This window comes from Pseudophryne corroboree, unplaced genomic scaffold (assembly GCF_028390025.1).
Source record: "Pseudophryne corroboree isolate aPseCor3 unplaced genomic scaffold, aPseCor3.hap2 scaffold_2684, whole genome shotgun sequence".
NCBI lineage: Eukaryota > Metazoa > Chordata > Amphibia > Anura > Myobatrachidae > Pseudophryne > Pseudophryne corroboree.
The window spans coordinates 8,235-36,196 of NW_026969345.1; the positions used below are offsets into that span (position 1 = coordinate 8,235).

At 46.5% G+C, this 27,962-nt stretch overlaps 1 protein-coding gene across 1 annotated transcript; it reads left to right on the top strand.

Annotated features, from left to right (window-relative positions):
- The first annotated feature begins 503 nt into the window (after nucleotides 1–503).
- LOC135013236 (uncharacterized) lies at nucleotides 504–27,954 on the top strand. The gene is made up of 5 exons (XM_063952619.1): nucleotides 504–747; nucleotides 16,944–17,203; nucleotides 23,677–23,748; nucleotides 23,839–23,913; nucleotides 27,868–27,954. The coding sequence occupies exons 1-5, from the start codon at nucleotides 504–506 to the stop codon at nucleotides 27,952–27,954; spliced, it is 738 nt and encodes a 245-aa protein (XP_063808689.1).
- Nucleotides 27,955–27,962: the final 8 nt, after the last annotated feature.

Here is a 27,962-nt window from a genome sequence, read left to right on the forward strand (position 1 = left end):
GCTTGTGCAGCAGACAACCGTGTGAAGGTTTCAGAGAGAGAAAGAGAGAGAGATATATACCCACATGTACAGTATATTTTTATTTTATAGATCTGTGCATAACTATCTAATGTCATGATATTTTTCTTTAGCATGTACAGTGTTTGGTGTTTGCATAATGCTCTGATCATCACCGCGCCCACTGCCCTCCCACCCCAGCCGCAGGCAGTGATCACAGCAGTTTCCTGTCCTATGACTGGCGATCAGATGGTTGGCTCTCAGTCACTGGGAGGGGAGAATGCAGGAAAAAGTTTAGAAGAAAGTATTATACTTTCCCACAGCGGTGCAGACATGCCTCATTGCTTCTTATGGGGGAAATAATGGGAATGTAGTGCAAGTCCACATAAAGCAGCCTGTCTGTGAGTAGCAGGAGATTAAAGAGACGCTGCAGTCTATTTATTGGTGTTGCCGGCGGGTTGGTGACCAGTCTTCCAGCATTACTGCGTGTGCCCCTCTGAAACTCGATGGCTGGGGAAGCGGAGAGTGTGGAAGCGGGCGTCCCCGCAGGAGTCCCGGAGCGCAGGGAATACCTCTTCAAGGTGCTGGTCATCGGGGAACTGGGGGTCGGCAAAACCAGCATCATCAAGCGCTACGTGCACCAGCTGTTCTCCCAGCACTACCGGGCCACCATCGGTGTGGATTTTGCTCTCAAAGTTATAAACTGGGACACCAAGACTCTGGTCAGACTGCAGCTATGGGACATTGCAGGCAAGTAGCAACCTTACAACTTGGGAACCATAAGTCAGTGTTACGACCAATACTACTATTACAGTATATATTGTTTATTGGTTGCAATTGGGGATTTAAATCATGTCATGAAATAGAACCCTAAATGGCTTGTTCACGTTTTCAGAAAACAATATAGCTTCCATATTATTTTTTAATACTGCAAACTAATACTCCCATGAAAGCACCCATTTGGCAGCTGACTGTATATATGTTGAATGCAGCCTGTTTGTGATGTGATTGATAGTGATTTGATGTTAGCATGCTGTGTGTTTTGATTTTGCTTACAAAGGGGCTGATGTAGAATAATATTTACACATATCATTTGCATGAATTTGTAGTGTGTTAAATGTATTTGCACTTACAATTAGCATATTGGAATAGGACAGTGTTCTTATGTAAGCAAACCGCAACCAGTCAGATTGAAGTTAGCAGCCTGTTAGCCTAAAGCTGGGTACACACTGGCAGATATATCTGGAGATGGTGGTTGTTCATACACACAGAAAGATGCACCAATATATCTTAGTGTGTGTACACACGGTGAGATCCTTGCTATGGCCGATTTTCACTTGCGATTTTCTCTTGAACTCCCTGGAGCCCAGATAGCACAGATTTTGACTAAAGGTGGGTACACACTAGTAGATATATCTGCAGATCAATTGATCTGCAGATATATCTATGGACGGATCGGGCAGTGTGTTGAGCATACACACTGCCCGATCCGTCGAGGACTGACGTCATGAACTGGGCGAGCGTGTACACACGCCCGCCCAGTTCAGCTGTCAATCATCGCCGGCCGCCGCAGCATGTGTACGGGCAGTCGGCTGACCACAGTACACACACAGCGACGCGCCGATATATCGGTAGATATATTGCCCGTCGGCTGTGCTGTAGGGCCGACGCGATACGTCTGTGAACAACGGAGTTCACAGACGTATCGGCCCTACACACTGGCCGACGGACCCGCGATATATCGTCCGTTCAAGAGAACGGACGATATATCGGCCAGTGTGTGCGGGCCTTAACTTTTTTTTTTTGAGATATGGACTATGTGTGCTTACTATTTTGGCTTATGTGAGATGTCATTGACATGTGAGATGAACTAGATAGTACACCGATCTAGCAAGGATTGACTTGCCTGCACAGTCTATCTTTTCTTGCGATGCTGACCTGGCGGGACCGCGCATCGGGATCGCAAGGCGACTTTCACCTTGCGATCTGCACTGACTTTTCTTGCGATTTTGACTATAGTCAAAATCAAAAGAAAATATCTCACCATGTGTACACACCCTTAAAGCTATATCTGCTGTTCAATCTATCTGCAGCTATATATGCATATGGGGGATTGTTCATACACACTGAAAGATGCACTAATATATCTGCAGATATATTGGTCCACACAGCAGATGCAATATATCTGTGAAATGGTGCCCATACACTTGTGAGATAATCAGTGCTAACCTTCGATTTAGACCGCATCTGTGAGAGAAATCGAAGGATAGTATGCACATTTTAGGTACCTTTCGGCGCGATGCACGGGCACGCCGGTCAAATCTCATGTCTCAAGATAGTATGTGCTGCACTTAATATTTATCGAATCGCCGTGCGATCGCATGTGTTTTTAAAAACACATGCTATATAGTGTTCATTCTAGCACCCTGCACCTTTCAAAATCCGTGCAGTTCCTCTTTCCTGCCTGGGGTGTCGCTCTCTGCTGTGGTGCTTCTCAGCACACTCTGATCTATTACTCAATGCTGTGATACAGACCTGTGTGTGCCGAGAAGCACCAGAGCAGAGAGCGACACCCCAGGAAGGGAAGAGGAACTGCACTGGATTTGAAAGGTGCAGGGTGCTAGAATGAACACTAGCTATATATCGCACTGCAATGTGCGATGGGAACCCGCCGGGAGTGGTCAGAGGCCGCTCCCACTCGGCGGTGACGTGCCCATCACGTGATTACCATGCGATCTATCGCATGGTAATCACTGTTGCAGTTCAGGTGCGATTTTCATCGCACCTGAACTGCCAGTGTGATGCCCCGCGATGTTGTGTCGCGGGGCATCGCACAAGTGTATGGGCACCAAAAGACGTCTTTCACAGACACATTGCTTGTACACACCTGCAGATCAGCAAAAGATATATTGGACAACCAACTGATAATAACTAGTGAAAGCTTATTGGTTGCTGTGGACAACTCATCCACTTTTCCACTCCTTGTATAGGGCAGGTGTAAGTATAACTGATGTTGTTTTACAGTTAACAACGCATGGTTTATGGGGGTTTTTCATGTACAACCAGTTTACTTCCTTGAAATGCTTGACCCCATCTTAATAATAAATTAAAGGTCATCACAACTAAAACCTAAAATTGAAATGACAATTAATGAGGCATGGAGGTAAAATCTATTGTTCACTTTCACCCGGACTTTTCACCATAACTTCATTATAACGACTATTTCCTCCCCTAATGACACTTATAGCCCCATTGAGCTTTTATAATGGCACAGATTATTTTGAAATACCCTGTCAAGTCTTCATTCCTTGGAAGGGTCAGCCCTGCTCAACTGAGCTGAGTGGAATCATTCTCTGATAATCTATTAAATATTAGAAGACAAAATGGATTTAATTATCCTGCGGTGTCCGGTCTCCTGATTTTAATTTTTATTTGGTCCCACAAGGGGGTTCAGAGGAAGAAACTCTACTTTAAGCAGGCAGGACATAAAAAGAAGTTTCCCATAAATGGGATATATCTTTAAATACTAAAACATATCATGTTATGTATGCTTTCTGTGACAACGGTGGCAGTGTCCTTTTTTATGAATCCGCTACTTTGAAATCTGTACAACATTCATGTTATTTACAGTATGTCCGCTATTGCTAAGCCGTCACACAAGCTCTTCCTCTGACAGATAAAACATATCATATTGGGCACATTCAGTTAACAGTAAGTGCATGGGTTTCTGCTAGAATCTAAAGCTGGGTACACTTTGAGTGATATATATTCCGTTCAATCAAACAGCCTATATATCACTAGCCGGTCTGCGGGTGTGCATCCCCAATATGTCTGAATGACATCGTTCACAGACATATTGCGTCGGTCCTGCAGCACAGCCACGTTGGGTATGGTATGCCGGCGGTTGGAATCCCGGCGATCAGCATACTGACATCGGGATCCCGGCTGCTAGAATGCCGGCGGGGGCAAGCACAACCTGCCACTCAGATATAGATATATCTAGATAGATAGCTATATCTATTAGTGTGTACCCAGCTTAAGGGTGCTAAGGTTTCCTCACTGTCCATCACCAAGTGTGTACGAGCGATATATCTGCTGCATATTCAATCTAGTCCAACCCAGCAGGTGTGGCTGGGATCACCCAGGATCGCCCAAGATACATTGTATGCAAAAGGACAGCATACAATGTATCGTGGCCGATCCTGCCCCCCAGGAGGCTGCCGGGGGTGATCGCCCATGACATGTCCATCTGACATGTCGCGGTAGTGTATGGTGCCCTTTAGTCCCAGGTCATTTTGTCTTTCCACTGACCAAAATCCTGGGTTTCGCGCATTCATGTGCAAAAACCTGGGATTTTGAATTTGTCAAAAGGGAAATTAGTGTTCTTTCTAGCACCCTGCATGTGTCGCATCACGTGCTGTTCCTCTTTCCTGCGTGGGGGTGTTGTGCTCTACTCTGGTGTTTCTAGCACACACTGGTCTGTATCTCAGCACTGAGATACAAACCAGAGTCAGCTAGAAGCACCTGAGCAGAGATGACACCGCAGGAAGGGAAGAGCATGGGTAGTAACAGGTGCAGGGTGCTAAAATGAACACTAATTACTCTAAATCTTAGTAATTGATTTAAATCAATTTATTCACTGAAAAGACACCTACAGTATATGTTAAGATGCATACACACGGAGAGATTTTAACTGTGAGAGATTTTGACTGGACGTTTTCCCTTGACCTGGCAGTAGGAGATTTTGACTAACTTTTCCAGCGATTTTGGCTATGGGCGATTTTGGCTAACTCATTTAAACAAGGGAATGCTTTTTCTTTTACAGCGACCTAGCCAAAATTGACTTGCCTGCACAGTCTTATTTTTAGCAGCGATAGCGACCTGGCGGGACTCGCATCGCTATCGCTGGCTGTGTACACACAGAGCGATATGCACTAACTTTCTGAGCGATTTTGACTATATAGTCAAAATCGCTCAGTTGTATCGCTCCGTGTGTATGGACCTTAACAACATATTGCCAGACATTTTAATCAACCTCTAACACACATGATAACAGATAAGTAAAAGACCTTGGTCTGCTAGTTAAGTTTGCATTATAAATGTTAATAAAATAATTTAATAACTTCCACAATCTTATGTTGAGATTTCAGGACCCTATGAGCAAGGCATCTGAAACACAAACTTTTACATATGTTAGTGGAGACTTATCAGACATTTTAAAGAGGACAAGTGGAGGTGTTGTCCATGGCAGCCAATTAGATTCTAGTTATCATTGATCCAGTACATTCTACTAGAATCAGATTGTTTCATATGGGTAATACCTCCACTTGCTCTCTTTAGAAGTCTGATAAATCTCCCCCATTATGTGTGTGGGTGTGAAGGACTTTTCTATAAGTCCGTGTATGTTTTTGGTTTAGTGGCCTTGTTAAAATAACAAATGGCTCAGACAAGACTGTCACGTGTCGGTGATCTATGATGGGTAATGTAGCCCTATACACTTGTGCGATAGGGCATACAATCCATCGATTTCGACAGCATCTGTGAGAGAAATAGGATTGTATGCACATTTAAGGTACCATGTGACGCGATGCGCAGGTACGCCACTCGAATATCGTGTATCATGATAGTATGTGCTGCCCTTAATATTTCTCGTATTGCAGTGCGATCGCAAAAACACATGCAATATATATCGCACAGGCTGCTCCCACTCAGCGATGACGTGCCCATCACGTGATTACCATGCGATCTATCACTTTGGCAGTTCAGGTGGATCTCATCGCACCTGAACTGCCGGTGCGATGTCCCGCGATGTCGCGGAGCATCGCACAAGTGTATGGGCACCATTAGACAACTGTTGCTTGAATAAGGCTAGTTACTGTAGAAGGTTTATGGGTCTGTTTAATTAAAAAACTGGGTTTCTTCAGCAGTTTAGTTGAAGATAGCCTTGCTTTTGTTTTCTCTGTATTAAATGAAGTTTTTATGTCTCTGAACACATTTCTGCAAGCCATCTCTTTTTCTCTAACGTCCTAAGTGGATGCTGGGACTCCGTAAGGACCATGGGGAATAGCGGCTCCGCAGGAGACTGGGCACAAAAGTAAAAGCTTGAACTAGCTGGTGTGCACTGGCTCCTCCCCCCTATGACCCTCCTACAAGCCTCAGTTAGATTCTTGTGCCCGAACGAGAAGGGTGCATGCTAGGTGGCTCTCCTGAGCTGCTTAGAGTAAAAGTTTATTTTAGGTTTTTTATTTTCAGTGAGTCCTGCTGGCAACAGGCTCACTGCATCGTGGGACTAAGGGGAGAAGAAGCGAACTCACCTGCGTGCAGAGTGGATTGGGCTTCTTAGGCTACTGGACATTAGCTCCAGAGGGACGATCACAGGTTCAGCCTGGATGGGTCCCGGAGCCGCGCCGCCGGCCCCCTTACAGAGCCAGAAGAACGAAGAGGTCCGGTGAAATCGGCGGCAGAAGACGTTCCTGTCTTCAACTAAGGTAGCGCACAGCACTGCAGCTGTGCGCCATTGCTCTCAGCACACTTCACACTCCGGTCACTGAGGGTGCAGGGCGCTGGGGGGGAGCGCCCTGAGACGCAATAAAAACTGAAATACCTTAGGATGGCAAAAGAAATACATCACATATAGCTCCTGGGCTATATGGATGTATTTAACCCCTGCCAGTTTTCCAGAAAAAAGCGGGAGATAAGGCCGTCGTGAAGGGGCGGAGCCTATCTCCTCAGCACACAAGCGCCATTTTCCCTCACAGTTCCGCTGGAAGGACGGCTCCCTGACTCTCCCCTGCAGTCCCTACAGAATCAGGGTAAAAACGAGAGAGGGGGGGCACTATTGGCAGCTAAATTATAAACAGCAGCTATAAAAGGGAGTAACACTTATATAAGGTTATCCCTATATATATATATATATATATAATATAGCGCTCTGGTGTGTGCTGGCAAACTCTCCCTCTGTCTCCCCAAAGGGCTAGTGGGGTCCTGTCCTCTATCAGAGCATTCCCTGTGTGTGTGCTGGGTGTCGGTACGATTGTGTCGACATGTATGAGGAGGAAAATGATGTGGAAGCAGAGCAATTGCCTGTGTTAGTGATGTCACCCCCTAGGGAGTCGACACCTGACTGGATGGTTGTATTTAAAGAACTACGTGACAATGTCAGCACTTCACAAAAAACTGTTGACGACATGAGACAGCCGACAAATCAATTAGTGCCTGTCCAGGCGTCTCAGACACCGTCAGGGGCGATAAAACGCCCGTTACCTCAGTGGGTCGACACAGACCCAGACACAGATACTGAGTCCAGTGTCGACGGTGAGGAGACAAACGTAATGTCCAGTAGGGCCACACGTTACATGATCACGGCAATGAAGGAGGCATTGAACATTTCTGACACTACAAGTACCACAAAGAAGGGTATTATGTGGGGAGTAAAAAAAACTACCTGTAGCTTTTCCTGAGTCAGATGAATTAAATGAGGTGTGTGATAAAGCGTGGGTTTCCCCCGATTAAAAAAGTGCTAATTTCTAATAAATTATTGGCACTATACCCTTTCCCGCCAGAGGTTAGGGCGCGTTGGGAAACACCCCCTAGAGTAGATAAAGCGCTCACACGTTTATCTAAACAAGTAGCGTTACCGTCTCCTGATACGGCCGCCCTCAAAGAACCAGCGGATAGAAGGCTGGAAAATATCCTGAAGGGTATATACACACATACTGGTGTTATACTGCGACCAGCAATCGCCTCAGCCTGGATGTGCAGTGCTGGAGTGGCGTGGTCGGATTCCCTGACTGAAAATATTGATACCCTGGATAGGGACAGTATATTACTAACTATAGAGCATTTGAAGGATGCATTACTATATATGCGTGATGCACAGAGGGATATTTGCACCCTGGCATCAAGAGTGAGTGCTATGTCCATTTCTGCCAGAAGAGCGTTATGGACGCGACAGTGGTCAGGGGATGCGGATTCCAAACGACATATGGAAGTATTGCCGTATAAAGGGGAGGAGTTATTTGGGGCCGGTCTATCGGACCTGGTGGCCACGGCAACGGCCGGAAAGTCCACCTTTTTACCCCAGGTCACCTCTCAGCAGAAAAAGACACCGTCTTTTCAAACTCAGTCCTTTCGTTCCCATAAGTACAAGCGGGCAAAAGGCCACTCATTTCTGCCCCGGGGCAGAGGAAGAGGAAAAAGACTGCACCAGGCAGCCTCTTCCCAGGAGCAGAAGCCCTCCTCTGCTTCTGCCAAGTCTTCAGCATGACGCTGGGGCTTTACAAGCGGACTCGGACACGGTGGGGGCCCGTCTCAAAAATTTCAACGCGCAGTGGGCACACTAGCAAGTGGACCCCTGGATTCTGCAGGTAGTATCACAGGGGTACAAACTGGAATTCGAGACGTCTCCCCCTCGCCGGTTCCTGAAGTCTGCTCTACCAAAGTCTCCCTCCGACAGGGAGGCAGTTTTGGAAGCCATTCACAAGCTGTATTCCCAGCAGGTGATAATCAAGGTATTTCTCCTACAACAGGGAAAGGGGTATTATTCCACGCTGTTTGTGGTACCGAAGCCGGACGGCTCGGTGAGACCAATTTTAAATCTAAAATCCTTGAACACTTACATAAAGAGGTTCAAATTCAAGATGGAGTCACTCAGAGCAGTGATAGCAAACCTGGAAGAAGGGGACTATATGGTGTCTCTGGACATCAAAGATGCTTATCTCCACGTCCCAATCTACCCTTCTCACCAAGGGTACCTCAGGTTTGTAGTACAAAACTGTCATTATCAGTTTCAGACGCTGCCGTTTGGGTTGTCCACGGCACCTCGGGTCTTTACCAAGGTAATGGCCGAAATGATGATTCTTCTTCGAAGAAAAGGCGTTTTAATTATCCCTTACTTGGACGATCTCCTGATAAGGGCAAGGTCCAGGGAACAGTTAGAAGTCGGAGTAGCACTATCTCAGTTAGTGTTACGTCAGCACGGGTGGATTCTAAATATTCCAAAATCGCAGCTGATTCCAACAACACGTCTCCTGTTCCTAGGAATGATTCTGGACACAGTCCAGAAAAAGGTGTTTCTCCCAGAGGAGAAGGCCAGGGAGTTATCCGAGCTAGTCAGGAATCTCCTAAAACCAGGCCAGGTGTCAGTGCATCAGTGCACGAGGGTCCTGGGAAAAATGGTGGCTTCTTACGAAGCGATTCCATTCGGAAGATTCCATGCAAGAACGTTTCAGTGGGATCTTCTGGACAAATGGTCCGGATCGCATATTCAGATGCATCAGCGGATAACCCTGTCGCCAAGGACAAGGGTGTCTCTTCTGTGGTGGCTGCAGAGTGCTCATCTACTAGAGGGCCGCAGATTCGGCATTCAGGATTGGATCCTGGTGACCACGGATGCCAGCCTGAGAGGCTGGGGAGCAGTCACACAGGGACGAAATTTCCAGGGCTTGTGGTCAAGCATGGAAACATCTCTTCATACAAACATTCTGGAACTAAGGGCCATTTACAATGCCCTAAGTCAAGCAAAACCCCTGCTTCAGGGTCAGGCGGTATTGTTCCAATCGGACAACATCACGTCAGTCGCCCACGTAAACAGACAGGGCGGCACGAGAAGCAGGAGGGCGATGGCAGAAGCTGCAAGGATTCTTCGCTGGGCGGAGAATCATGTGATAGCACTGTCAGCAGTGTTCATTCCGGGAGTGGACAACTGGGAAGCGGACTTCCTTAGCAGACACGACCTTCACCCGGGGGAGTGGGGATTTCATCCAGAAGTCTTCCAAGAGATGGTAAACCGTTGGGAAAAACCAAAGGTGGACATGATGGCGTCCCGTCTCAACAAAAAACTAGACAGATATTGCGCCAGGTCAAGGGACCCTCAGGCAATAGCGGTGGACGCTCTGGTAACACCATGGGTGTACCAGTCAGTGTATGTGTTCCCTCCTCTGCCTCTCATACCAAAAGTACTGAGAATCATAAAAAGGAGAGGAGTAAGAACTATACTCGTGGTTCCGGATTGGCCAAGAAGGACTTGGTACCCGGAACTTCAAGAGATGCTCACGGAGGAACCGTGGCCTCTACCTCTAAGAAAGGACCTGCTCCAGCAGGGGCCTTGTCTGTTCCAAGACTTACCGCGGCTGCGTTTGACGGCATGGCGGTTGAACGCCGGATCCTGAAGGAAAAAGGCATTCCAGAAGAAGTCATCCCTACCCTGATAAAGGCCAGGAAGGATGTAACCGCAAAACATTATCACTGCATTTGGCGAAAATATGTTGCGTGGTGTGAGGCCAAAGAGGCCCCTACAGAGGAATTTCAACTGGGTCGCTTCCTACATTTCCTGCAAACAGGACTGTCTATGGGCCTAAAATTAGGGTCCATTAAGGTTCAAATTTCGGCCCTGTCGATTTTCTTCCAAAAAGAGCTGGCTTCAGTGCCTGAAGTCCAGACGTTTGTCAAAGGGGTACTGCATATGCAGCCTCCTTTTGTGCCCCCGGTGGCACCTTGGGATCTCAATGTGGTTTTGGGGTTCCTAAAATCACATTGGTTTGAACCACTCACCACTGTGGAATTAAAATATCTCACATGGAAGGTGGTAATGCTGTTAGCCCTGGCTTCAGCCAGGCGTGTCTCAGAATTGGCGGCTTTATCTTATAAAAGCCCTTACCTGATTTTTCACACGGATAGGGCAGAATTGAGGACTCGTCCTCAATTTCTCCCAAAGGTGGTTTCAGCGTTTCACGTGAACCAGCCTATTGTGGTGCCTGCGGCTACTAGGGACTTGGAGGACTCCAAGTTACTGCACGTAGTCAGGGCCCTGAAAATATATATTTCCAGGACGGCTGGAGTCAGGAAATCTGACTCTCTGTTTATCCTGTATGCACCCAACAAGCTGGGTGCTCCTGCTTCTAAGCAGACGATTGCTCGTTGGATTTGTAGTACAATTCAGCTTGCACATTCTGTGGCAGGCCTGCCACAGCCAAAATCTGTAAAAGCCCATTCCACAAGGAAGGTGGGCTCATCTTGGGCGGCTGCCCGAGGGGTCTCGGCTTTACAACTTTGCCGAGCAGCTACTTGGTCAGGGGCAAACACGTTTGCTAAATTCTACAAATTTGATACCCTGGCTGAGGAGGACCTGGAGTTCTCTCATTCGGTGCTGCAGAGTCATCCGCACTCTCCCGCCCGTTTGGGAGCTTTGGTATAATCCCCATGGTCCTTACGGAGTCCCAGCATCCACTTAGGACGTTAGAGAAAATAAGAATTTACTTACCGATAATTCTATTTCTCATAGTCCGTAGTGGATGCTGGGCGCCCATCCCAAGTGCGGATTGTCTGCAATACTTGTATATAGTTATTGTTACAAAATTCGGGTTATTATTGTTGTGAGCCATCTTTTCAGAGGCTCCTTCGTTTATCATACTGTTAACTGGGTTCAGATCACAGGTTGAACGGTGTGATTGGTGTGGCTGGTATGAGTCTTACCCGGGATTCAAGATCCTTCCTTATTATGTACGCTCGTCCGGGCACAGTATCCTAACTGAGGCTTGGAGGAGGGTCATAGGGGGAGGAGCCAGTGCACACCAGCTAGTTCAAGCTTTTACTTTTGTGCCCAGTCTCCTGCGGAGCCGCTATTCCCCATGGTCCTTACGGAGTCCCAGCATCCACTACGGACTATGAGAAATAGAATTGTCGGTAAGTAAATTCTTATTTTTATTTTTTTTTTCCTTAAGTGGCATAACCCCATCTCTAGATGGCGCAGGGACGTGCAGTCGGGAGGCAGTGCCTCCCCTGTCATAATGATTAAAATAATATAAAGAAGATGCAAATAACACATTCTACTTTGTATTATTTTAATCTTTTTTTACCTGACAATCCAGCTAAATCTGTATGGGAGGCAGCGCTCTCGCTGCCTCCCAGTGACAATGATAAAGTGTCTGAAGAGGGGGGCGGGCAGGGGGCGGAGGCAAGTCACGGGCTGGAAAAGGCCATTGAAAAATGACGGGACAGCGGCACCAGCACAGTTGCCTCATTGGCAGGGGGGCTGTGCCTTCAGGCCACATGAAGGCACACCCCTGGCAATCATTGGACAGCACCAGGGGGTGGGCTGGGACGGACGGGCAGGGAGCCAGATGCCTCCATTCCGTTTGGCCGCATGTCCATGTCCCCGCTGCTCACAGCCGCTTCTCGATTACCAAGATCCGACAAGCGGGAGCTTCTGTGTGCTGCGCTCCCGCGCCGCCGCCTCTCAGCCCCGGCCCTCTGTCTTGGTCCCCCCTGTGCTGGACAGTCTGACTTCTCTCCTGGCTGGCCCCCGTGCTGACTGGTGAGCTGATCTCCAGCGACATCCATCCCCCCCGCTCCTCTTGGCCTGCAGTCACAGTGTAAAGACATGGAGCGCCGGGTCAGGAGCCTGCAGCAGCGGCGGAAGATGGAATCATGTAAGTGGCTGCACTACACTACACTACACTACAGTACACTATACTACACTACATTACACTACAGTACACTATACTACACTACATTACACTACAGTACACTATGCTACACTACATTACACTACAGTACACTATGCTACACTACATTACACTACAGTACACCCTAAGGGTAGAGGGGGGATGTAAAGTGCTCTACCTGCCGTTATGTGTAAAAAAGGGACACAGGCTGCCGTAATGTGTAAAAAGGGGGAATCTGTCCGCCGTAGTGTGTAAAAAGGGGACGCAGGCTGCCGTAATGTGTAAAAAGGGGGAATCTGTCCGCTGTAGTGTGTAAAAAGGGGACGCTGTCCACCGTAATGTGTAAAAAGGGGACGCTGTCCACCGTAATGTGTAAAAAGGGGACGCTGTCCACCGTAATGTGTAAAATGGGGACGCTGTCTGCCGTAATGTGTAAAAAGGGGGGCGCTGTCTGTCACAATGTGTAAAAAAGGGGACACTGTGTGCCGTAATGTGCAAAATGGGGACGCTGTCTGCCGGAATGTGTAAAAAGGGGACACAGGCTGCCGTAATGTGTAAAAAGGGGGAATCTGTCCGCCGTAGTGTGTAAAAAGGGGACGCTGTCCACCGTAATGTGTAAAAAGGGGACGCAGGCTGCCGTAATGTGTAAAAAGGGGGAATCTGTCCGCTGTAGTGTGTAAAAAGGGGACGCTGTCCACCGTAATGTGTAAAAAGGGGACGCTGTCCACCGTAATGTGTAAAAAGGGGACGCTGTCCACCGTAATGTGTAAAATGGGGACGCTGTCTGCCGTAATGTGTAAAAAGGGGGGCGCTGTCTGTCACAATGTGTAAAAAAGGGGACACTGTGTGCCGTAATGTGCAAAATGGGGACGCTGTCTGCCGTAATGTGTAAAAAGGGGACGCTGTCCACCGTAATGTGTAAAAAGGGGACGCAGGCTGCCGTAATGTGTAAAAAGGGGACGCTGTCCACCGTAATGTGTAAAAAGGGGACGCAGGCTGCCGTAATGTGTAAAAAGGGGGAATCTGTCCGCTGTAGTGTGTAAAAAGGGGACGCTGTCCACCGTAATGTGTAAAAAGGGGACGCTGTCCACCGTAATGTGTAAAAAGGGGACGCTGGCTGCCGTAATGTGTAAAATGGGGACGCTGTCTGCCGTAATGTGTAAAAAGGGGGGCGCTGTCTGTCACAATGTGTAAAAAAGGGGACACTGTGTGCCGTAATGTGCAAAATGGGGACGCTGTCTGCCGTAATGTGTAAAAAGGGGACGCTGTGCCGTGGAGTGTAAAAAGGGTACGCTGTCTGCCATGATGTTTAAAAAAGGGGTCGCTGCCTGCCGTAATGTGTAAAAAAGGGGAATCTGTCCACCGTAATGTGTAATAAGGGGGACGCTGTCTGCCGCAATGTGTAAAAAGGGGGATGCTGTCTGCCGTAATGTTTAAAAAGGGATCTCTACCTGCCGTAATGTGTAATAGGAGGCTGTACCTGCCGTAATGTGTAAAAGGGAGCTCTGCCTGGCGTAATTTGTCTAAGTGGCGCTACTGTGCAGCGTAATTTGACTAATGGAAGCCCTGGACAACAAAATTGCATTCATGTCCTCCTCCCAGTCCCAAACAATTTTTATAATTTTTTTTCTATAAAAATGTACAATATATCCCAAGTATGATGAGCAGGCAGCGGGCATTGGCGGCAGTGGCGGCATCAGACTGAGATGCAAATTAGTGGCGGAGGACTGGGTCAGTTGATGGTGGGCGAGTTTGTAAGCCATTGGCGGTGGCAGCGGGCATTGGCTCTGCGGCGGTAGGGGTCATCGTCCGGATTCGGCGGACATTATGGATGTAGTGCCTCACCAGCCACTGACCCCACCGCACGCCACTGAGATGGCGTTGTATGCCTTTTTAGCTGCACAAATGGAGGAAAGCAGGAAAGAGGCATTCTCTCACTGCTTTGTCCACTGTCCTGGTCGACACGTGACCTTATATAGTTGTAAATTTGCAAAATTGCAGATCGTCCGATTATCAGCCATCTGCGCATGTGCTGTGAACACATTCTTCTGTGATCTCATCTTAGCGGGATGCGATTGCAGGTTGATTGACAGGCAGCGGATGTGTGTGGGCATACACATGGCGTTTGCGAGGAGTGGTTGAGAAAACACAGGCGTCATGGCCGGTTTCGGGGCGTGCATCTGAAGTCAGCTGCGACTTAAAACTTGGCTCCCAGTGTGACTGCATTCTCATTGTTCTGAGTAGCCTGGGTCAACCGCAACTATGGATAGTGCTCGAGTTTTGCGATGCATTCTCAATTCTGTGGTTGCATTCGCATAATTGCGAACGCATTGGTGGGCGGCTTGTTCTGTGCTGGGCAGACTTTTAGCATGCTGGTCGCCTCTTGCTGTGCGAATCTCAGGAGTTGCAGTTCTGCTATAGTCGCAGAACTGAAGCAGAATAAGGTCCTCAGTTGTGCTCGCCTGGCGGCTCCTGCGCTCTTGGACAGCTTTTTCTGCAACGGGGTACACCGTTTTCCACAGGGAAACATCTGGGGGTATAGTGGATCTTGATCCAGAGGCACCAACAGACTAAAGCTTTAGCTGTCCCAGGATGCATAGGGGTCTCCTCTATAACCCTGCCTCCATGTACTGAGAGCTCAGTTTAGAGTTGGTGCCTGCAGCAACAGGTCACCTAACAGGAGGGGGGCAGCACTGGGCAGCCCTGAAAAGCTGTCAGCGCTGCATGTCAGAGTGGCATTCAGCGCTGCAGCTCCATCACCTCCCAAACCGTGTTGCATACTCCCGCTGGCCTGGTTCCTGGGTACTTGCAACTCAGACGTCGCGGCTTAGGGACAGAGTCGCAGACTACTCTACTTGTTCGTGCGGCTGCTACGGGGAGGAGGTAAGAGGGACCTGCCATTAAATCGCGATCCATCTGCTGTCTGGGGAGACGGACCGCGGCGCTGGCATGGACACTCACTGGGCAGGGACCCCACTAGACCACCAGGGCATTGAAGCGCAGGTTGGGTGTACTAACACCCCATTTAATAAGGCTCTGTAGTACCTGGGGTGGAAGTCTAGCATAGGGGAGGTGGTGCTTGACCTGTAGCGCCTCCCCCTGCCCAGGGCGCTATCTCCACGAAGATTTCCCGCCCTGGAGCTGCCTCACACTCTCCCTCACTCCCTGACTGAGACGCTAGGCGCCATCTTCACTGCATAGCCGCTGCAGTTCTCCTGGATTGCAGGGCACGGTCTCCCTTGTAGAGCCACCTGTATACAGCGCTGAGACTTTACAAACACTTAAGTATCCTACATATTTTGAGACAGCGTTAGCTGAGAAAAGGTGTACCGCTGTGATATATACATATATATACTAGTCCAGTGCAGCTTTACTGTGATAATAACTTCTGCATTGCCTGTGACTGTGTGCCTGCATCTGCTGTGTAGTTTCACTCTGTGTTTCCCAGATATAACTATCACTATATACTTTACCCTGGGCTAGGTGTGTCTGGGTCTTATAACATAGTTTTGCACAGTATTTATCTATTAAGTATATTCTACTGTGTTAGTCACGTAATACCAGGTTTTATCTACAGGTATTTTGTCTGGCTTAATCGCACTATAATAGCCCTGTTGTTGCCTATATATCATAATGTCTAACAGAAAGGGCAGTAAATCTGTGGAAGCTCCTACATCATGCAGAGCATGCGCCAAGGATTTGTCAGAGGGGAAAGTGTTGTATGATGGTCTGTGTAATACTTGTCATGCACCTCCCAGTCAGTCCGCAGCTCCTGCACCTACTCAGGAGCCACCCTGGGCTGTGTTCACTAACCTGCTGGGTACTCTGGTGGAACGCCTTGCGCCCCCTCTGGGACCACCTGTGCCATTACCACCACAAATGGTCCATATGGTTAATCTGCCTTGGGCGGAAAAATTTGTCTAACAAACTGCAACAAATAAATCAGTCTCTGGTTAGACAGAATCTACCCCAGGTCACTCCCGTATCCCTGGGCCCTGTAAGTAGGCTGCTTCCTCGTCACAATCTACAAATCTCTCTGTTTCATCTGAAGAGGAGGCGGAGATACGGTCCTGTCAGACACTGAATCCTGTGTTACTGATGAGTATTCTCCCTTGCAAATTGATATCCCTGCCTTGGTGGTTGCTCTTAAGTATATCCTACAAATCTCTGATGATGAGGATTCCACTACTGTGGCAAAGAAAACTGATACAGTTTTAACCACCTTCTGCTGTTTACTTATTACCCCATTCTGATCATCTGGTGGACATTAGGCAGGAACCCTGGTCTAATCCAGGGAAGAAATTCCCTCTGCCTAAACGGGCCTTGGCTCGCTATCCTCTCCCTGCAGAGTTGTGTAACAAATGGGAGACTCCACTGCCGGTGGATTCCCATGTCACCCGCCTTGTGGTGTCGTCCACTCTGCCTGTCACCACTTCACCTCGCTGAAGGAGCCAACAGATAAGCGTGTGGAGGGATGCCTGAAATCTATATACTCCCTTACAGGGGCTGTTCATAGACCCACTATTGCCGCATCTTGGGCAGCGAAAGGTTTTGAGGCGTGTGTTCAGGCGTTAGAGGAAGAGCTGGCCAAGAATATTTCTGACAATGCCAGACAATACCTGTCTCGCATTACCACTGCTTCCTATTACATTGAGGAGGAGTCCTCTGAGGCAGCCAAGGCATCGACTACATCTGTCCTTGCTCGCCGCATTCTGTGGTTGAGGTCATGGAAGGTGAACCTGGACTCCACAAAGACTTTGGAGGTACACCCAAAAAGACTTTGGAGATACTCCCCTTCACTGAGGATATTTTGTTTGGGAAGACCTTAATAAAATTGTATCTGAACTGGCAGCTGCTAAGACAGCTTTTCTCCCAACTACTAATCCTTCTGCACAGAAGGCTAAAGGTACCACTTTTCGTTCCTTTCGACCTCAAGGGAAAGCAAAGAGTCTTGGGTATGACTGACCATCTCATGCTTCTGCCACCAAGCCCAAAGCGAAACAGTCCTGGGCAGCCCGTCAGCCAGCAGCACAACATAACAAGCCTGCTGCATGACTGGGCGGGCCTCCCTCTGGGGGACCCCAGGGTGGAAGGCTGACTTTAACAGTTCGCCCAGGTCTAGTTAAAGACCACTTCAGACGCATGGGTACTGGAAGTTGTCTCTCACAGGTACGCTGTCTGCTTCAAAGACGACCCTCACGCCAGTTCTACACAATGGCTCTCCATTCAGATCTGTTAGAGGTGCAAGCTCTACAAATGGTTGTGGGCTCTCTCCTGAGTACAGGAGTGGTTGTGCCAGTACCTCAGTCCCAGTGGAGCAGAGGTTACTACTCGACCCTGGTTCTGGTCCTGAAACCCAATGGGTCTTTCCAGCCTATACTCAACCTCCAATCTCTACACAAGTTTGTAAGAGGTTTCATATGGATATGCTGCGCTCAATTGTGCTGGCTATGGAACCCGGAGACTATATGGTATCCCTAGATATACAGCATGCATATCTGCATAATTCCTATTGCCATGTCGCATCAGCAGTTTCTGCGGTTTGCTATTGGCAACCTTCATTACCAATGCCGGGCTCTGCCATTTGGTCGGATTACAGCTCCTCGGATCTTTGGCCCATCTCCGTCGCCAGGGATTCAGAATCCTCCCGTACCTGGATGACCTGCTGATTGTATCAAACTCCCACGAAGTCCTCCTCAGTCATTTGTACTTGACGGTGGATTTTCTGCAAACCCATGGATGTCTAATAAATTGGAAAAAGTCCTCGCTGGTCACGGCTCAGAGCATGGTGCACCTAGGGGAACTCTTTGACACAGAGACTGTTCCTGTCTCCAGGCAAACATTTAACATCTATTGTAGCTCATTACCAGGGAAATATACTACACTATATTTTATACAGTATATACCAACATCCCCAATAAAAAATTTTTTTTTTTTTAATCTTAAACTGTATTTAAGCTTACACCACTTACCAGAGTCCTAAACCAGCTGACAACTTAAGTCGCTATATATCCTTGTTATTTCTCCCTTGTATATTTATTTTTTCATCTCATAAGTTACTAATTTTTTGATTTATATATTCTACTATTTTTTAATTCTTCTTTTTTTTTTATTTTTTATTCACCTTTAATACACATGCAGTTCTGTTCCACAATATGGCCAAATAGAAGCCATACAAATAACTGAGAAGCTTCTAATTTGATGATTAGGCTTAAGAGCTGCCAATCAATATGGTTCCACCAATCGTAAGAGATACAGCTCCAAACACACTGATAGGCTCAGAGCCTATCTTTCATAATTAGGCCACCAATCAAGGACCTACATCCCTGTTATCAGCTCAACCTACTCTTCAAACTGCATGACGCCCTGTGGTCAAGCTAATTTTGCGAAACGTACGTCAGGCACAATCAAGACGGTCACATGGTGCGCATACACTATATGTTTAAAGAGCATGCCGCACTCTGTGTGACTTACACTGTATAAGCCATGTAATGCATAAGTAACAGGACTGTTTGTGCCACACACTTGGCAGCTCTAGCTTTAATTTTCTCTAATCTGTTGTTGACGGGGAAAAAAAATTCTGAGTGCACACATACTCTGACACTTCTTGCTGCTTATTGGTAATACTGGCGGACTAACCATATTCTCCGGCAGGGTCCACAGGTTATCCACAGGATAACAATGGGATATGATGAAGCGCCAGCGGATTTGCACCAGTCGGTCAAAGCTCTCCGGCCTCCCAGCATGCAATGGGCCCGTCCATATATCCCAGCCTCCTGGCTCAGGCAAATCAGTTTTTTGTTTGGTGCAGCAGGGGCCGGACCATGGTCAGTGGACTGCTGGTTTTTAGCAGTCCTAAGCTTTCTTATTTTATTTTTATAGTCTTACTATTTTTTTATGAGCAATCTTTCTAAACAGCTTCTTATACGTACCTTAGAAAGAGCCGCTCCAACAACTCTCCGCCAGGTCGCGACAACGCTTACCCACGAGTACAGTGCTGTTTCGGCGGGCGTCTGTGTCGGATATACTAGCAGGTTCAGCAGACGTTACCAGGCTGTGGCCGGAGCACGGGGAGAAGGTAAGGCATCGGTTCCGCCTAGAAGGGTAATACGGACACAGCTGCACTGTTTTGGGAGGAGACTACAAAACGGACGCTGACGCGGCTGTCACCTCGGGTGCACCAGCGCTAGGCCTTAGGGATCATAGGCTCCAGGAATAGTATGAGGCCGCGATCCCTAGGGTTGACGTCGGCAGCGGGGAGTCGGACGCTCTCCTGGTCGTCCCTCCCCCCGGTTCATGACCAGTTTCCTCCGAGTCTCCCGCAGTGAACTGTTTCCCGCTTCAGTCTCAGACGCTGTACACGAAGGGGACCCAGTTGCAGCATAGGCGGCTGTGTGACTGGTGCGTCTGTGTTCACGGAGTGTCTGTTTTCACTATAGGTTCATAGAGCGGCAGTGTACACTAGTAGCATCTGGAATTTATTCAGCGTTCACTAACGTATTGATCGGTCCTGGAAGGCTCTACCTCTTTGAGTATGAATAGTTAGATAAGTGCCTATTGCATATGAGTCTGCATACATTTACTGTGGTTTCTTTTGCAATGAGTCTGAATATGGTAGATCTGTTTAAACATGATTCAGTAATATGTTCTCCTACATACTTCAAATGTAGTTGATGATGTGCTCATACTGCTTATTATACTAATGTATAACATGTGACTGACTGCTAGTGTGATTGACTTTACTATATTCTGTCAGTTTTGTTCTATTGTGATCCTTAATGCTGGTGTATGGGTAGGATCGGACTATATGTCACTTTAGAAAGCTTAAAGTGATTACAGTCACAAATTCTGTAGCACGCTGTGGAAGTGTTGATTATTTATCGTGTCTAAAGGGCCCTACACATTTAACGATTGGGCACCGCTGAGCTGCCCGACGGCGTATACGGCCGATGGGCGACCCGGTGTCAGGGGGAGTGAAGTTTCCTCATTCCCCCCCGTCACACGACTCCATACAAGTGCAGGTAAATATGGACAAGATCGTCCATATTGGCCTGCATGCACAGCTGACGGGGCACCAGCGATGAACGAGTGCGGGCCCGCGCATCTTTCATCGCTGGAGCCCCCACACTCAAAGATATGAACGGTATCTCATTCATTAATGAACGAAATCGTTCATATCTTTGACTTTTATCGCCCAGTGTGTAGGGCCTATAAGAGCGGCAAAGGTGAGGAAGATACACTCATATCATGTTTGTCTTGCAAAGCTGTGTTATCCTCTCAGGATCTGGTTCAGGATGGTTTATGTGCAAATTGTTTTAGCTTTCACCAGGGGTTCTTGAAAAATAAAAGGCAGATTGAGGTGCAGGTTGATCTACCTTGGGCTATGTTTGCACAGACTTTATCCAGTATAGCTGGACGGATAATTCCTCCAACTCCCGTACCGGGGATAGGTTACACGATTAACCCTTACGTGCAGCTTCCCACCTGTGGTTTATCACTTCCAGCAGCAGCCTCTCAAAAGAAACAGGCTGATTAGCCGGTGGTAAGTAAATCTTCATCCTCACAGGCTACACATGGTTCAGATGAGGATTCATCGGAGGATGAAAGCTCAATTCTACTTCGGCATAGAAGAGGAGGAGGAAGGTCTCAGCTCAGTGGATATAGATGAGTTAATTAAAGCAATAAAATCCATTCTTTCCTTAGAGGATTCAGCGGACCCTGTGTTAAAAACCAAGGCACCTGTATTTAATCGTCCCAAAACAGTTAAGACTGAGTTTCCAGGGTCAGAGCAGCTGTCGGAAATCATGGAAGAGGCTTGGGCTACGCCTAATAAGTTTAGAATTCCTAAGAAATTGAATTCTAATTATCCTGTTCCAGCTGGAGATTGTTTAAAAAGGGAGGTGGCTCCTAAAGTAGATACGCATGTGATTCTATTAGTGCGAAAATCTACACTACCTTTGTCTTCAACATCATTAAATGAAGTCACGGATAGGAGAGTGGATGGTTTTCTAAAAAAAAACTTTTTCCCTGTCTGGGGCAGTCATAAGGCCAGCCATGGCTTCAACTTGGATGGCAAAAGCAGTGGCTGCCTGGGCTGATGCACTGGAGGGGGATTTTTCTATAGCATCTAGAGAGCAAAAATCCCATATAGCACATATAAAACAGACTGTAATGTTCTTGGAAGAAGTAGCATTGGATATGGGTGCTATTGCCTCCAGGGTATCCGCTTCAACAATAGCTGCTCGCAGAGCAGTTTGGCTACGTATGTGGAAAGCTGATTGAGAATTTAAGAAGGTTTGGGAATCTTTGCCCTTTTCTGGAGATATTCTTTTTGGTAAAGAATTGACAGATATTTTGGAGTCAGAAGCAGACTACAAGAAAGTCAGGTTTCCTTCCACATACAATTTCAAACCTAAAGTTCCGGCTTTTCGGCTCTTTCAGTCTCAAAGAAAAGCTAAAGGTAAAAGTGATAGCAGGCAGTCCCAATACAACAAGTCTGGTAGGACTAAAAAGCAGTGGGCTACCAGAGGACCGGTTGGTAAAACAGATAATAAGCCATCAGCCTGATGGTGCGGGCCTCCACCTGGGGAACCCCAGGGTGGGGAGCCAACTTCAGTTTGCACAGATCTGGCAGCAGTCTACAACAGATGCCTGGGTGCAGGAAGCAGTATCTCTAGGTTATGCTTTCACCTTCAATTAGCACCCTCCTCGAAGGTTTTTCTGTACCAGCCCGTCTCGGGTGGAGATGAAAGCCAGGGCTTTGCAAGACGCAGTTCAGAAATTGCTTCAGTCAGGAGTAGTCATTCCAGTTCCTCCTGCACAACGAGGACAGGGTTTTAACACCCTGTTTTTAGTTCAGAAGCCAAATGGGTCATTTCGGCCCATTCTCAATCTCAAAGTGCTGAACAAATACATTTGGGTACCTCTGTTTCACATGGAGACTTTACGTTCCATCATTTTGGCCATGGAGCCAGGGGATTATATGGTATCCCTGGATATACAGGATGCTTACCTACATGTGCCTATAGCACTGTCCCATCAGTGCTATCTCAGGTTCGCTATCCTCCAACAGCATTTTCAGTTCCAGGCCCTACCTTTTAAGTTAGCCACAGCCCCCAGATTATTTACCAAGATTATGGTGGTAATGACAGCTTATCTCCGCCAGCAGGGGATAAGAATTTTTCCATACCTCAACGATCTTTTAATCCGGGCACAGTCTCAGGAATTGCTCCTATGTCATCTGCAACAGACAATAACGTGTCTGCAGAACCACGTGGCTCATAAATCGGGCAAAATCGTGTCTGGTTCCGTCACAGCGAATGACTCACTTGGGGGCTGTACTGGATTCAATTCTTCAGAGAGTAATGTTACCTCTGAACAAGATATCCAAGGTTCAGTTAAGGATTCAGGACTTGCTACACAGTCAAAAGGTATCCATTCGTGCAGCAATGCAAGTGATTGGTTTGATGGTGTCAACATTCGACATGGTGGAGTATGCACAATTCCACTCTAGGCGCCTAATTCTTGCCAAATGGAATGGGTTGCATCAGACGATAAAACCACAGACTATGGTTTAACGATAGAAGTAAGAAGGTCATTAACCTGGTGGCTACAGACATCCCATCTGGACAAGGGGGAGACCCTTTTGGATATCAGATTGGGAAGTTCTGATGACAGATGCCAGTCTCCAGGGCTGGGGAGCAGTGTCAGGAAGGTTGTGTTTCCAGGGATAATGGACCAAGGAAGAAGGTTGCCTGCCAATAAATATATTGGAACTACGGGCCACATACATGGCACTGATTCAGGCAAAGGATATTCTTCAGGGAAAACTGGTCCAGATCCGCTCGGACAATTCGATGGCAGTAGCGTACCTCAACCATCAGGGTGGAACTTGCAGCCGAAAAGCGATGGACGTAAGTCACATACTGAAGTGGGCAGAACTTCATTATCCAGCCTTGTCCGCAGTGTTTGTTCCGGGAGTCCTATACTGGGAAGCGAATTTTTTCAGTCAACACGCAATTCAGCGAATGGGTTCTACATCCGGAGGTCTTCCAGCCTCTAGTAGACAAGTGGGGGTTGCCAGAGATAGATCTCACGGCGTCCCGTCTGAACAAAAATAGTGCTCGCATATGGGTCAAGAACAAAGGATCCCAGAGCGATCTTTTGTGGATGCCCTGTTGGCGAGATGGGACTTTAATCTGGTTTATGTGTTTCCTCCAATTACCCTATTACCCAGAGTGGTGAGAAAGATAAAGCAAGGGAAATGTGTCTTGATACTAATAGAGCCGGCTTGGCCCAGAAGGCATTGGTACACAGATCTGCAGAGAATCTCAATGGATGCTCCATTTCTGCTCCCTCAACGTCCAGGTCTACTGATGCAGGGTCCTTGTTATCGCAGACATCTGGATCAACTGTATTTGACGGCATGGCTCTTGAAACCTCTGTCATGAACTCAGGAGGATTCTCACAACAGGTAATTCAAACTATGCTCAGAGCAAGGAAACATTCCTCAGCTCGCATTTATCATCGAATATGTCAAACCTATGTTCATTGGTTCAGTGAACGAAAAATGGACCCTAAGTCATTCAGTGTTTCTTTAGCATTCCTTCAGGCAGTAATGGATAAAGGTTTGAAGGTGGCTTCCTTGAGAGTGCAAGTGTCTGCATTGACTGTTTGGTTCCAAAAGAAAATTGCCAACTTACAGCTTGTGCATACTTTTTTCTAGGGAATGCTGCACATTCAACCTCCTTTTGTTCCTCCTACAGTGCCTTGGGATTTAAGTCTAGTCCTGAAAGCCCTTCAAGTTGCCCCATTTGAACCACTTAATAAAGTGGATCTTAAATGGTTGACAGCTAAAGTTCTCTTTCTACTGGCTATGGCGTCAGATAGAAGAGTATCAGATTTAGGGGCTTTACTGATTTTTTTTTTTTTTATCATCCAGATAAAGCAGTTCTAAGAACTAAATCTGGGTATCTTCCGAAGGTGGTGTCTAAATTCCACCTTAATGAAGAAATTGTAGTCCCGGCTTTCCAGGTACCGGACCTTTCTGCGGGAGATGCATCGCTAGACATGGTCCGTGCCTTAAGGATCTACGTGGATCGTACCAGTGCCATCAGAAAGACCGATTCTCTTTTCATTCTCTAAGGATTTCACAAGAGAAGATGGCCAGCTGATAAGCAGACACTGGCAAGATGGCTTTGGATGACTATTTCAGAAGCATATTCTCAAGCTGATCTCCATGTTCCAGCTAATGTCTCTGCTCACTCTACTCGTAAGGTAGGTCCATCATGGACAGCACAACGTGGTGCTTCAGCAGAACAGATATGTAAGGTAGCCACATGGTCTTCCATGAACACACCACTAAATTGCTTTGGGAAATCCCATTGTTATCCTGTGGATAACCTGTGATCTCTGCCGGAGAAATATACGTTATGGTAAGAACTTACCGTTGATAACGGTATTTCTCCTAAATTTTTCGCGCCAATCGGGCGAAAATTGCTGTGCAAACGGCTTTTTGAGGTCATGTGCGCTCCCGTTTTTCGACCTGTTTAATTCCAAACGGGTTTCACGTGAAAATTGTTGCAGTGAAAAGTGTAGGTGAAAATGGGGAAAACAGCCTGTACCCCCAAAAATGCTAAACTAACATAGGAAAACATAAGAGAACTGTATTAGAGATCACATTAGAGAGTTTTTAGGGACTTAAATTGTGTGAAATGGCTGTTATATGCATTTTTTGAAAATTCAAGAAAATGCTAGAAAGCAAGTTTTTTTTTTTTTTTTTGTGCAAAATAAATGCTCTCATTAAATTTGGAGTACATGAAAATGGGTATAAGTATATATTTGGGTCATTTTAGGGTACTTTAAAGAAAAAAAGTGGAAACAGACCGATTACTCCCACCTGCAAGCCTAAAAACACCTGTCCCACTCATAAAGCATCCCAATATACCTTTCCCATACCTTGAACCCCAATTTCCATCACTTTATACTTTTTCACCCCAAAAATGACATGTCGTTATTGGCCAATTCAAAAGAATTAAAAACTTAAACGTGCCTGATTAAGCGGGGTGTTTCAGGAGTTCTGTACCATATCCAAACATTTTTACCTTAAAATAGTGACTTTTTTCCCAAATTTTCACCTGCTCAGAGTAGGTGAAGTGAAATTAGTGAAAAAATTATCACCGATAAATTTTCCTGGAAAATTAAATAGGCTGTAATTGCGTTTCGCTGGAAAAGTCCGGTTTTTCACGCGAAAAGTCCGTTATCACTGCTACTTGAATATCCCCCTTTATCTCTTTGGACTTGTCAGCCAAAGAACGTTATTTGGACGTGGTAAGGGCTCTCCGTATCTGCATGGAGAGGACTGCTTCTATTAGTCGGTCGGATGCTCTCTTTGTCCAGTTTGGTTTCCACAAGCGTGGCTGGCTTGAGAACAAGCAAACCTTGGCCAGATGGATTAGAATGGTGATTGCACAAGTTTATGCGCAGGCTGGACTCCCAGCTACTGCTGAGATTAAGACCCATTCTATTCGGTCTGTTGGACCTTCTTAATCAGCCCGCCATGGTGCGTCCGCAGAACGATTGTGCAAGGCAGCTACGTGGTTCTCAGTGAACACGTTTCTGAGGTTCTATGGCTTTGATACCTTCGCCTCCCAGTATGCTTCCTTTGGACGCCGTCTTCTCACATCCGCTAAGGCACGTCCCCTCCCTTGAGGAACTGCTTTAGGACACCCCCAATGTTTTCCTGTGGAAACCTGCGTACCCTGCTGCAGAAAAGAAGTGTTATGTGTTATGGTAGACTTACCATTGTTAACACTTTTTCTGGGAAGTACACAGGGTTCCACAGGGCGCCCACCCTGACGCACCTTGCTTCTTTCGGTTGTATGGCATTAGCCGCTGGTACCTTCTCCTGTCATAAGAATGTGGTTCTATGTGACTAACATCTGCCTTCTCTCTTGCCTGCTCCTGCATTGGACTGGTTATCGAAACTGAGCTCTCAGTGCCTGGGGGCAGGGTTATAGAGGAGGCCCCTATGCATCCTGGGACAGCTAAAGCTTTAGCCTGTTGGTGCCTCAGGATTACGATCCACTCTACACCCCGATGTTTCCCTGTGAAACCCAGTGTACTTCGCAGAAAAAATGTTAACAATGGTAAGTCTACCATAACACATCTTTTCTTCTCTGCTCTCTCTGGCTACTTCTCTGATCAGCATCAGTATGACATCACAAATGCCGATCAGCGCATGTGCAGACCATGCAACTGAAATGTGCAAAAAGTGACCCATTTGGCATTTTTCACGTTGTGCCCAATAGTCCAGTCTAATGGGTGCAACTGTTTAATCGCTGTGTGTGCGATACAAACCCCCATTAAATTTCACTTTAGACGAGAAATTGGGCGTGATTAAAACAAATGAATCTCCGTTTGTGTTACTCCTATATTTATAGGCACAATTTGTACTGTAGATTTTAAACTGGCAGAGGTATTTTCATTAGGTTCTATTCAAAGAAGTTTACTATTTGACTAAAACTGTTTCGTATAATTGTAACAAAACCTACGTTTTATATTCAACCAGATGGCAATTCATTTTGTTCTAATGATTTCCATCCTGAAGAATGCCTTATAGAAAAATTTTGTCACTAGAATGTGACTAACTGAATGACTTGCACGTGAATTTTGCATCTGATTTGTTTTGGGAAATATGTCAGGTGGTTCTGTAAACCACTCCTGATCTTGGTGTAGTAGTATCACTGGTGACTTTGCTCATACCGTTATACTGTGAAATAAGGCCGTCCTGCTGTATTTAAGGAACTGATGAGAAATCCTGATTAGTAAAACAGAAATTGACTTATGTTAGGTGAATGCTGGATTTTAAGTTATAAGTAGTCCCTTGTTGTCATAATTGGTGGGTGATTGTTTATATTGGCTATTTGTACTGAGAGCTTCTGTAACCACTTGGTAAGTTCTAATAATAGCATGAGGCAATACAAAAGAGTATTGTTACTGTTAAGTTCTAGAAGTTAGACATACAGATACACTGACTAAAAATACAAAATGGCTACTTTCAGATATCAATTTTCCTTTGTCTCGCGATGTGACTTTGGGTTATCTCAAGTTGAAGTTATTTTATACAGTTTAATTACCCTAACAATGGAGTTAATGTCATAATTTTCAAGATCAGTTTACAAATTCCAGGGATACAGCTGCATGAAACATTTTTTTTTTTAATTAACTTATGCCTGGACTTGCTATAGATACAGTATATAAACAACTATATAGAGCAAATCTACTTAATTCCAAACCCCAGTTGATACATTTGCAAACATTCCACATTTTAATATATGCAGATACATCATGATCCTAATTGGGGTGACAGGAATTTAAATGCCTTTTTTAAAGGTGCAGCTTAATTTAGTGCTTTGTATTTCTGTAGAGAAGAGAGCCATATCTGGAATCACCTGATGATCGTACTTTGCTAGAATCCACCATTGCTTTGAAAATTAAGGCCATGTTTGTCTGACCAATTCC

Bases quoted from the DNA above. Each gene is read 5' to 3' on its own strand.
- LOC135013236 (XM_063952619.1), top strand. From the start codon at position 504: ATGGCTGGGGAAGCGGAGAGTGTGGAAGCGGGCGTCCCCGCAGGAGTC. The intron at 17,204-23,676 runs GTACACCCAAAA...CCTATTACCCAG, and splicing joins ACTCCACAAAGACTTTGGAG to AGTGGTGAGAAAGATAAAGC. The intron at 23,914-27,867 runs GTAATTCAAACT...GTATTTCTGTAG, and splicing joins CAGGAGGATTCTCACAACAG to AGAAGAGAGCCATATCTGGA.